The following is a 12,398-nucleotide window of genomic DNA, read 5'->3' as shown; positions in this document are numbered from 1 at the left end:
GTGTACAGATTTTCCAGGTTTCTGCTGATCCCTTGGYATGCCGAGCATGTGTGTAGGTTCAGGCTGTGCTCTCCCCTTGCCTTCAAGAAGTCCACTCATGCATGTAGTCCTGCACCCACTCTGGCAAGGTGGGGGCTTCCAAGCAAGTTGGTACATTCAAGCAGGAACTTTTGCGCTGGATGTGCTTTAAAGAAGGGTTTATCCATCCATTTGGAATAAATAATACAGTAAATGTGACACAGGTCCTKTTTTTAGTGGCTTTCAAGATACAAAGCACCTCTTCCTTCTTACTCGCAGAATTTGTACGTCTGCTTACGTATGGAATAGGTCATCACAGTAATTCAGATAATCTCATGAGAGTTTTCAGAAATGTGTATCCATGCCAACATAGTTAGATGGGCTGATACAGATGTATGGAAATCCCAGTGGTGTTTGTATACCAATATCATTATGGGTTCACAAGAGACCAGGATGAGATCTGGATCTGGGCATCTGCAAGAATAAAGTGAAGCATGGGAGGGTCTACTTGAAACTGGACTCYAGCTTGAAAAAGCTTTTGTGATAAAAGGGTGAAGGTGGAGCTGTTGATGTTCTCCCCCTAAGTTTTTCACAAARTATGTATTTGTGAACAATCAGTCTTTGGTTTGAAATGGTTTAAAATAAAAGACATTACTATTACGGTTATGGAGACTTGCCAACACACAATGTGACATATTAAATACTGGTCATAAGACCGAACTGGGCTAGTAATRTAATTTCTGTTATACACTCTTTTCCCCCAGATCTTTCTTTGCAACTAGAATTACGTGGAAGAACTTTAGCAAGGTTTTTGGAAAGAACTCAGATTTTTTTAATGTTGCCCCTCCTACTATTGTGGCACAAAATTCTAGCCATGACTGAGTGTTTTGGATGATCCACAACACGCCCAGTGGGCTAAGATTGAATTGTTTTTCATGATGCATTTTTCTGATGTTCTCAGGTAGCTATTTCTTCATTGAAGAAGATTTAGGTGCCCATTGTTGCCACTTTAAAGATGGGGGKTTTTTTCTATCAACTGCCACCTTTTTAGTGAAGTACAGAGGCACCCTCAATTTTCATCAGGAGACATGGACAAAAGTGCCACTTCACTGAACTGCTGCTGATAAAGGGACAGAGCTTGAAATGCCACAGGCAAATACTGTGTATGCAAATGAGTAATCTTGCAGTAAGCTTAAAATTATTTTTCCTCTTCTCCTGTCATCTGTCCTGGGATGGTTGGTTTAAAGTTTTCTCTAAAATATTATACTGGGTAGAGATTTAACATGACACACCATCATACTTTATTTCAATCCGCACCCATTTCTGGTTTTAATCACACTATTGTGTTATGTATGTGAGTGAGTTTTTGGAAGTACTGGAACTCTGACTCTGACAAAGTATATRCTAATGCATCTTGGCAATGCTGATATTCCAAGCCATTCTTTTACACTGTGTTTTTTTTTTTATTTAAACTTTAAAAAAAAAATCGAGAAGAAGGCTGTGTCTTAGGATTCAAGTTGGAGCAGGCTTTGCTGGCTTTTGTTTTTTTTGTCCACTGAGCCATAAGGGAGGCTAAACTGATATAGAAATGATTGGGGATCTTAAGAAACAATAATATGTCATCTTAATACTCTTACATATTTTTGAAGAGAAATTATTGCTAATGTGTTAGTATTAGTTCTCGTATTGCCTGATTAAGGAGTTTATAACATTATGGTGAGATGACAGGCTGCTAGTTACTTCTTTCCCAGTGAAATATAGCCTGATATTCAAAACCAGAGGCCTGTGTTTGCCAGGTCTTGCTCTATAGGAGAGATCCTAATCTCAGTAAGATAAACTGCTTAAATAAAAGTTGATGAAAGAACAGTCCAAAGACTGGATTATGCTCTAACAGTTTTACAGTGCTTTTCTTTAGCACAATTCTGTGTTTGTGTCCTTAGGGAAGTCTAAACTATTCAGTGTTTACAGAATTGTATTAATCTTGATTTTTGCCAAGTTAATTTCTGTTCAGTATTTGTATATTCATTTTTATTTTGTACTGGGAAGRAATTATGGGGAAAGGGTTAAAAGCATGCTTGCTCTTCATCTGTTTTAAATCCATAAATGYGAGCCCCTGTGCTGTTTCTAGGTTTCAGATTACACTCCGTGATTTATAGGGAAAGGCTGCTCTCCACAAGTTGAAATCCCATGTGTTTCTCCACCATTGTAAAATAACAAATCCTGGAGAATGCTTCCAGTTGCAAAAATTGCAGTTTTGAACTACATTTGTAACTGCCTTTTTTCCCTGAAGTGATGGCTTTGACAAGGGAGGTGAAGTCCCCTTGTCCCAATGCCATCTTTCACCATTTGCTGTGCTTTTCACTGCAGCTTGCACAAACCACAGAAACACCCTCGTGTTTGCCGTCTTCTGTCCGTTTATTTTTGGAGCCCACACCCACTAAAAAGTGCAGCTGTGAGAAGACACTTATATCCCTGTACACAAGAAACGTGCAGAGCCCCTACAGAGATGKCAGGCCAGGAGCCAAGGTGACCTAATAGTCCATCAGCTCCCAGTCCCTTCTGTTGTCCCACAGTGAAAACGAGAGCAGAGTTAGGCTTCATGTTTTTCAGTGGATTTTTGTGGCAGTGGTGGGGGTTTTGATGCCATTTAGTTTTAGAATACAGTGTTTAGAAAGAGCTTCACAGCTGCAACTTCGACCTTCTTTTCATTACTGAGCAGCAGGAGAATTTGCCAATCACCTCTGTAATAAAAAACAACATGGAAAATGTTAGGATTTCTGAAATAATATCATCACTGATTTCAGTTTAATTATTTAAGCATTGCTATTCACACGAATAGCCTTTGTCTTTTGGATTTTTCCTGCTGTAATTCCTGTCCCTGCAGCAGGAGACCTGCTTAGTTTTGTCGGTCACAACTGTGCAGTGACTTTCATGTGTGTTGAACARCTGAGTTCCTCTCTTGACTTTGCTTTGGTAGAGTAGTTGAAGATATAAAGTGACTCTACACTCTTGCCTGTGATTGGCTTTACAAGTAATAGACAATATTTTTACATCCGTTCACCATTATTTAAAATACACATATCACAGAGACTTGRGAGCAAACTGAAGGGGGTACTGGCTAAAGTCATTGTGTGAAGTTAAATAATGCAATATTGCCTGACCTTCCATGGATCCCCTATGAACTGCATCAGTCGTTGACCCAATGAAAGCTTGTTTCTTTTGTCTCAGAACAAAAGGTTAAATGGGATGGCAGCAGTAGTACTGCATGATGAGTCCTAATTAAGATGTGAGACACAGCATATATTAAATTAGCATGGGTTGTGTAGAGTAGAAACAAATAATTGAGAATAGAAACAAATAGTTGAGAAATCTTAATGAGTTATATAACTTTGATGCGTTTACATCTCATACTCAGCATTAGATATTTTTGTATACAGGTGTGTCTGGTGCAATGCTATTTAAGCCAAATAGAAAAGTCAAACTCAGCTTTGAGTTTGTAGGGGTCTTGTAGTTTCCTGCAATGAGTACAGCAAAGACTGTGTAGTGTGAGCAACTTCTTGAGTATGATGAGGTAGTGTAGCATCAGCCAGTTAAATACTCAAAGGTTATTGTAAGTTTAATAGGCAAACAATAGAGAGGCAAGTAGCCAGCGGAAGTAGGGGTATTTCTTCTTGGTGCCTCTGAGTGTAGCCCTGCATTTCCTTATTAATTCAGAGCCATAAATGACAAGCTCTGCAAAAAAAAAATATTCTTTTTAATCTGAAAAGATTGCATTTAACCAGAGGATACAAAATAATAATATCCATGGCTTCCTGTGTGCATGGGACAAAAAGCTCTGTTGTGTTCTGAATTCAGCTTCTTTAGAAAAGGAGTTTAATGTGTCAGACTGTGTCTGTAAGGGTGCTGTACATTATTATTTACTTATCTGTGATCTCATTGTGTCTCACTACTTTCAAATTGCTTGGCCTTGAAACCGTGTGAAAAAGCAGCAGCCTTCTACTCAACAAAGACACAGAGAGGGAAGAGCTGAAAAAAGGCTCACTGTGATTTGATGTGGGTGTCAATATCAATTGGTATTTGATAATKACATCACCAAAGTTGGGTAACAAGAATCAATTCGGACTAAATGGGAACTGGCTTGTATATTTTTCCTGCTTTCTCTATGTGTTTTCTCAGTCCCTTCCAAAGATAATTTCATCTCCCTGTTTTTTTCCCCTTGTCCTTTGTGCAGCGCTAATAACAGGTGTAAGCTGAAATGGARTTGTGAATATATACAGCAAAGGTGGATTAAGATGTACAAGAAATCTCATGCTCCTGCCTGATTTCCATGCRAACTATCCTTGTAAGAGTTTTCTTAGCTAGCATCACTGTGGGCACACCACAAAGGAAATCTCTGTTGCTACATCTGTTTGCCCCAGCCATTCGTTCTGAAAAYCTACACCTGATCTTCCTTCTAGCTACAGCAGTTTGCCTTGGTTCTAGACACACTGCGTGTTGGACCATTTCCCCCAAGGAAAGTTGAGCAAATTTAAGTGTGACATTACAAAATCCCATGCTGTTTAGCTATTCTGGATCCTCTTAGGTCTAGTTGGAAGCCGTTTTTTGTTTTGTTTAAAACATCAAAACACCCCCAAAGGAGATGCTGTTTTCAAAACTTGTCCTTTTTTGTATGTTAAAAATTTGCAAGCCAAATCAAGCYAAGTCAGACTATCTGCAGAGAAAAGAGGATTGCTATCACTACATGAAAGGATTCCTCAGTTAAACCCATGACTTTTGAGAATGGAGACATGAAAGCTKCTGTAAAATAAAATACAAATCCATCAAAAGATGACTGTGGTTTTAAAATTACATATTTTAAATAAAAAAAGACCAACCACATATAGTTGGGTAATTACATAGTGGGGGAGGAAGAGTACAATTGTTAATTCAACTTAAGCTAATTTCCCGTGGGCTAATGTTCGCAATTAGTAAATAATCAAATTGTTTACTGGCTGAAGGGCTCACCAAAAGCCTGAATTTGACATTGCTTTTGCAGGGCAATTTTAAAATTTAGATGCACTGATATTCCTATGGAAGTCAGCCCCTGCATTCCCCTATGTTGGGAGCAGAAATTACATTCTGAGACATGCATTTAAGTAAAAGAAACTTTTATTTTAAAAATTAGACTCTTAAAGCATACTATACTATAGAAATTATTCATCAAGTGTCTTCAGCAAAACAATTAGCTATTGTTGTTGAATTAGTCAGTGTTTAGATAACAAATTCATCTGATGAARTCTTACCCATTCATAACTAGTTTACAAGCATGAACAGGAGTTTAGCAGACACAGATCTTTCATAAGCAGACTGTTTGCCAGTAACTACTAAAATGCCTTTGAATGCTAAGACCAAAGAAATTTTTAAAATCTAGCTTACCTGCTATTTCTGATTCTTCTTGTTCTATGTGTTTCTGCTGTTTCTGTGTTTCTATTGCATTTAAACCCATGAGGACCCTGGTGGTGAGGACCATGGGGTATAGATGAATTCATTCAAATTTCTTTTGYCTTGTTACTAGTTTCTGACTTTTCTTACACTGAAAATGTTATGGGAGCACTTCCAGTACCCAAAAGAAGCCTACAGGAAAGATGTAGAGAGATTGTTTGCAAGAGCAAGTAGTGACAAAACAAGGGGAAATGGTTCTCGACTAGGAGAGTAGGTTTAGGTTGGGTATCAGGAATAAATTCTTTACTGTGAGGGTGGTGAAGCATTCGAGCAAGTTGCCCAGAAAGTTGTGGATGGCCCATGCCTGGAAGTGTTCAAGGCCAGGCTGGATGGGGCTCTGAGCAACCTGGTCTAGTGGGARGTGTCCCTGTCCGCAGCAGGGGGTTGGAATGAGATGATCTTTAAGGTCCTTTACAACTCAAACCATTCTGTGATTCTGTGTAAACTAAGCCCATTTAATTAAACTTTAGTTTTGTAGCTGGTTTGCTCTTCAAATGTCGTTGTACCTTTCTAACGTTCTGGGCAGCTTTTATTGGTTTGTCCTTAAGGTGGTTTTTGTGAATCATTTATGGGCCAGGCCATGTGTGGAGAGCCCCCAGTAAACTTACCATAATGATGGCAAACAACAGCTGCCAAGCTAGCAACAAATGGAAGGATAAACCAGATAGCTGACAATATTGGAAATTATCAGTGGTTCTGATTTTATCCCTGGGTATGGTGGTCAAGCACTTCCTCTTTCAGAATACACAGCAATGCAACTTAATCCGTCCCAATTTACAGCATCTGAAATGTTGCTCAGTACAGAGAGATTCCCTTCAGCTGGGAATGGGCAGGGAATGAGAGAACAACCTTGAGCTACAGCAAATTCTATACCTAAAGTGCCTGGAGGACTAAGAATGGAAGATTTCATTAGGCTTAAATGCACTAATGAAATGGCTTAATGTAGTTACTCTGAATCTCATCCACCAGATTCTGTGACAAGGAATGTTTTTCAGTGCCTGAATGGAAAAAAATACTTCAATTCACATGCACAACATGATTAAAAACTGATGCATTAAAGATAAAGTTCAAATCTAAATAATGATTAGTGCCAAAAACTTCAGGCCAACCAACCTCAGTCTTCTTTCTTAATACTTTACCCTGTCCCAAGTCAGAAATTTAAGATGACTGCAGAGWATTTAAATAGGTTTTAAAAACTGAGCTTGACTTCAAATCAGTGTTAGGTTTACTAAGAAATGGGCATTTTGTAAAAGATACTATAAATCTGTTGCTGTCCCCAACTGAGTTTTCATTTTTCTTAAACTCATTCTAAATTGACAGCGTTGATCTTTTAGCTCTGATAATATCAGAGTCCTTGTTCGTTGGGAGCTCTGTGCCAGACATTGCGGTCCTGATAATGAAATGTTCTGCCCATGAACAAAAAGGCAAGTGTTACAGATCGGAAATTAGCACCACCTTTCCTCTGCCCTGYTGCTTTAATATTTCTGTTAACACTAAACCAATATGTAGAACACCTTCCTGAGATGAAAAGGGGAACAAACTTCTAATGGAATTACTAGGGATTTGAGATAAAATTTAGCAGCTTTGTAAGGACAATAAATACTTCTAATTAATAACTGGTTTTCCATTCTTACTCTTTATTGAAGTAACTCCTTTTCAGAATGGGGATTAATYTTGTAAAACTTAATTTTAAAAAACTTTTTATTTTTCTTGAATCAGAGCAACTGAACTATGCATCTGCTTACTTCCTTTCCCATAAAGCCACGCAGTTTTTGCAACCAAAAATTGTCGGCTTTGTCCTAGAGCATTCTTTTGGGGTGGCCCTGCAGGTTCCCTGGGAGGAAGGAGGCAGGTGGATATTGGCTGAACAGTGACATTCACTGTGGCTGTCAGTGAGTGTGGGACTGGGGAATGAACCACAGCTTCAGAAACCTGCTAAAGTTTTGGCTGATTGCATTGGGAAAAATGAACAATATGTAGTCAAATGTGCAAAAGTCTGAATTGCAACAGTTCAGGGTATTTATAAATGTATAACAACTTCCCAAACAAATGGGAATGTCCGTTGAATTACGTAAAGTGCTTCATCATGYTTGTGTTCCAAATAAAATGAAATTCCAGTTCACATTTTTGATGGACTGATGTAGAGATCAAGTTTCATCGAAGTGAYTGGTTGTAGGTTAAGTGTCTTAACAACTAAATAAGGCAGGAAAAACKACGGATTTCTAGTCTTATAATTCTGCCAGGCTTTCTTTTTTTTATGTGGGTGCTCAATCCGTTGTGTTTTGTTGCCAGGGCTTTTTTATCCTCATTTCTTATGSTTGCAGTCCTACATCCACAAGAGGTTGTTATTCAGTGCATGTGTAAAGCCAACCTAGTTTATACCTGCAAATAATGTAGGTTTGTGTGAATCTATTGGCCCTACTACAACTGGGGTGGTCTTCTGTTGTTGAATACTGCTGGATTCCTAAGGGTATAACAATGTTGTAGATTCCTTGGTGGCTTCAGGACCTAATTCTGTGASTTGAAGTCCATGAGAAATGTCACACGGTGCTGTAGTCAGAGTGATCTTGATGTCCTGTTCATATTGAGAAAGAAAATTAATGCTAGTCAATGAAAGCTATTGGCAATTTTTCTTCAGAAATGTGCAGATTGAGATGTTGTCCAGTATTGGAAATAGCAATCTTTAGCTTGATTTTAAGGGCATACTATATTTGTTACTTTTTAAGGTAATATGCTGCTGGTTATTACAATCAGCCGGTTGGTGTTTGGCAAGTTCCTTCAGGTGTCAGTGATGATATCAGTGGGTATGGTGATGATGAGACTCAAAACCTCATGAATGCTCAGGAATGAGCTTTGTTGCCAAAAGGGCAGAAGCTGTGCCTGCTGCCCTGGTTGCTCCTGCACTTATCCAGCAGGCTTTCTCCCAAAGTCAGGCAAAATTAAACATATGAAAATAAGGGATTGCAATTGCAGGAGAGCTRCACTGATAGAGGTGGGCTCTCTGGAGTATCCCAGTAGTCCCTAAAAAGCCCTTCCACACTGCCATCTGAGACTCACTGTGCACAGCAGTGCTTCTCCAAAGGATGAASACAAACCTCACTGGGAAGGTGAGTCTGCGCTCTGGCAGCACRCTCAGGTGAGGTCATTTCCAGACACACTCGTAAAAAAATTAAGAGTGCTCACAGAAGTGAGGGTGATAATGTGCTGAGCGGCTATCTGAGATCTAAGCGTGTTCCATGTGCCCAGAGGTTGCAGACAGCCCCTCTATAACCAAAATTCAGAGATGTCACAAGTGGCTGAACAAACAAATATCACCGGTTAATGGTTAAGCTCTCAATTGACTGAAGCATTTGTTACCAGTTTGCTGAAGAGATCAAACAACGGTGAATCATAACCTTGGCTACTAATTAAATCCTTTATTCCCTTCTCTCATCGCAGAAGCATTTAATCTTGGGGAATCAGGACAGCCTGTTGTGCAGAMTTACGTTTCACAGCATAAGCAGAAACAAGCTTACTGTAAGGCTTCCTACTGGAGCTGGAAATGGGAAGGATTAAAATGAGAATATYAACTTTCCCTCCTGGCACGGTAGTTCATGTTAGCACTGAAAAAGGATTGATGGTGAATAGCTGCATTGGAAAATCATTTTGGTGGTGTAGTTTTGTTATTTCACTGAATGGCAAATATCATTTTTATTATCCGCCTGCCTTGCTTATAGATGAGAGTTGTCCTCTAGATAGAGAATGAGGGATTTGGTGTGCTCTACTGGTGTCTGGCTGTCCCAAAGAAAAATATTTTACTCAGAAATAATGGACTGTGAAGAACACCCCAGAGGAAATGAGACATAAACCAAAATACTACAAGGAGCTTTATGGGAATTCAAATATATTTCTGTTTGTCAAAAGATGTTTTTGTGTGCTTTTATGTATAGGATGTATAACTGCATGATATCATACGTTGGATATTTACTAGAAAATTAAACAGTGTTTACCTTTCTGGCTCCCATCTCTGTGAAGCAGAACTTAAAAGCCCAAATACTTGATTTCCTTTGGGTTTGGGTGAAGTCATCCAAATCTGTAGCAGCAGAGTGATGCAGCACAGGCTCACAGAACAGGGCTACCATGAACTAGCATTAGGCTAAGTCTGTCCACTGGGAATTGATCCAAACTCACAGCAGTCCAAGTTAGGAGTAGCACATTCCCATTTTTCTAACTGGAACTGTGATGTTGCAGTCAGATCTGTGGGAGCAGGGGCCTGAGGACAGTGACTCTGAGACACCTTAGTAACCTGTTCAGAGGGAAAGGCCTCCCTGTGCAGGTCCAGCTGCAGGTTTGGTGCATATTWATAAAGGTACAGTCAAATTATAAATACCCTTAGGGGTAGCCATCTGTAGTTCTTCGGTGTAAAGCTGTACCCACCTAGCTTGAAAAGCAAAGTATTTWATGTATTTCATGCTGTTTCTGGAGAGAGTAATCTTTTCTATCATTGCTAAATGTGAATAATTTCTGTAACAGAAAGAACCCATATGAGAGGCAAAAGGAAGTAGGAAAATATTCCTTTTTTTTGTTCTGATTTGGCTTTGCAGGAAGCTATTTTCCTACTAAAAAGTGTGAGCTTTCAGAAGGGGGACCCCCAGAAATACCTATTCCAAGGACAGACATACACCACTTAACACATGCACAACTYGTGTTTGCTGGGGGAGATATGTCCGGAGAAAATGCCTGAATACTCACTAAAATTCCAGGTTATTTTTAGCTGAAGAGACTTGGGTGATACCAGGCTATATCATCACAAAGATGCAATCTTTCACAAACTTTTACAGAACTTAAATATGATTTCTCCATCCCTTAGTGAGTATGAGTGTTGTCAGGTTCAGTGTGGACAAAAAGCACTGCAAGGTGACATCTCTATGTGACAGCACTGGTGTATCAGTATTGCTGATAATAATTTCATAAAGTTAAAASATCTGGAAAATGTGACTCTGCTTTTACTGCTGCTCCCCAAAGCCATCCCTAGAAGTCTGTTTGGGATAAGAGGTAGAAATGCTAGATGTTCATGCGGTTAAAAAGGAAATAAAGATGTAATGTCATTCAAGTGCATCTTGGTAAGAGCAACAGAATGAGCAATCTTAATAATTGGCTTTATGTTTGATATTGTATTTTAATGTTAAGAAGGAAAATACATCATTTTTGCAAGCCTTGAAAAATTTGAAACAACTGTTGGTCTTAAGGCACTGTTTGAAAAATGTCAGATACCATGAAAATTTGCTATTTAAAAGTACAATGAGTAAAACATTTGTATTGTTTTTAGATCATAGGCRTATGGGCAAAGAGGGGGATATATTTTTTAAAGACCTGTAAGATTATTTTGTTATTATATAAAGTTACACTTCAGTTTGGGCAAATATGTGTATGTAGATGTTACATCCAGCTACCACAATATCATTTGGATTGTTTAGCAGTCGACAAATCAAAAATCTTTCAAGTGGTTTTTTTTTTTTTTTTTAATAGTTCTTGGGAAAAAAGAATTCATGTAAGTGAAGAAACATGTACAAAAATGGTGGGGCGAAAAACAACCAAAACCCCTAAACAAACGAAAAAACCTCAAAATTTGATTTCTGGAGTGACTGTATAAAAGCTGCTTATGGCTGGAACTTGAGAGTTTGGGGGGTTTTTTGTGGAAATGAAACTGGGATGGATGCATGGAGGTTTGCTTGACACAGGAGGAGATTATGTGGACACCTCTGTTAGCTGTGAAAYGTGTACAAAGCTGGCATGGATCAGATAAAACCCTGGATTTTCATAGTCTCCTTGAAAGGTGAGGAAGATCAGCAGAATGCTGTGTTGTGCTCCTAGGCTGGATGGCAGCTCCTTACACTGCACATTCACGTGTTGGTGAAGGATTTTCTGCAGACTACTGTATTTTCTGTCTGGATGAAGATGCTTTTTCCCCCCTCACCCACCTTGTTTTTCCCACAGGCTGCGAGAGCACCACCGCGCTGCAATCAAGGTGATTCGGAGGATGCAGTATTTTGTGGCGAAAAAAAAGTTCCAGGTGAGCTGTGAATAGAARGCTCCTTTTCTAAATAAACTCTTTTATTCTCCTGATCCATTGTTTCTTTTAGAAACTTAAGAGAGACTACCACAATTCATTTCAGTAATTGAAATGAAAAAGTGGGTGAGCTACACCCACTATTCTCTCCCTCCTTCAATAGGGTGGTTGTTTCGTGGCAGGTTAGTCAACTGTGGATGTACTGGAAATAGGCTAAACTCCTGAAATGCAGTCTGAATTAAAATGTTATTTTCTGCTAATGGACTTGACCCTTAGCCCTCTGTTATCGCTGTCTCTTTCTGGCAGTGCAAACATTCTCGTATGTCTCCATTAATTCGGAGCTGTATGCTGCTTTCATGCCGAGCCAGTAGGATTAAAGATTAAAATGCTACYTCAGCCTTGTTTCTGTCCCTTACTCAATGATAATGAAGTCCTGATAAGGAGGCAAGGTGGAAATTTGTTAGTGTATTGGAAGGTTTCTCATTTCTTTTCCATTCTCCCCTCTGCACAGTAGGAGACCTCCTTCCCAGTTTGTGAGATATGGATTCTCTTTCCTCCTCTGGCTCTCATTGACAAATTTCCCGTGTGCCACTGCATTTAACAGTACCACTGCATTTGCTGTGTTACCATAAGCATTTAACAGTAGCTAATTAACCTTATTACCTSGTCTGAATAAAAAATTCTGAGTGCAAACTTCCTAAAAATCAATTTCATTAATYGAGTGAAAACACATGTCAACAGCCTTCAGCTTGATTTAAAGCAGAAGAATATATGTGTATATATATATATAGGTAATGAATGTATTACCTTATTTGAAATTAATTAATAAGGGATAATCTTCAGAGAACAG

The 12,398-nt window shown here is 39.0% G+C and overlaps 1 protein-coding gene across 2 annotated transcripts in view; it reads left to right on the top strand.

The window, feature by feature from the left end:
- The window catches only part of KCNQ1 (potassium voltage-gated channel subfamily Q member 1), a 323,629-nt gene that overhangs the window by 204,067 nt on the left and 107,164 nt on the right, over positions 1–12,398 (top strand). For both annotated transcript variants that reach the window (XM_057372145.1, XM_057372144.1), the window contains one exon: positions 11,476–11,551. In XM_057372145.1, coding sequence (XP_057228128.1) covers positions 11,476–11,551 — 76 coding nt within the window. The remainder of the gene's footprint in view (positions 1–11,475; positions 11,552–12,398) is intronic.

The sequence above is a fragment of the Malurus melanocephalus genome, unplaced genomic scaffold (genome assembly GCF_030028575.1).
Source record: "Malurus melanocephalus ecotype Western Australia unplaced genomic scaffold, MMel_1.1 scaffold_165, whole genome shotgun sequence".
Taxonomy (NCBI): domain Eukaryota; kingdom Metazoa; phylum Chordata; class Aves; order Passeriformes; family Maluridae; genus Malurus; species Malurus melanocephalus.
Note: the sequence above shows the minus strand (reverse complement) of the source record. Positions and strands in the feature narration are given on the sequence as shown.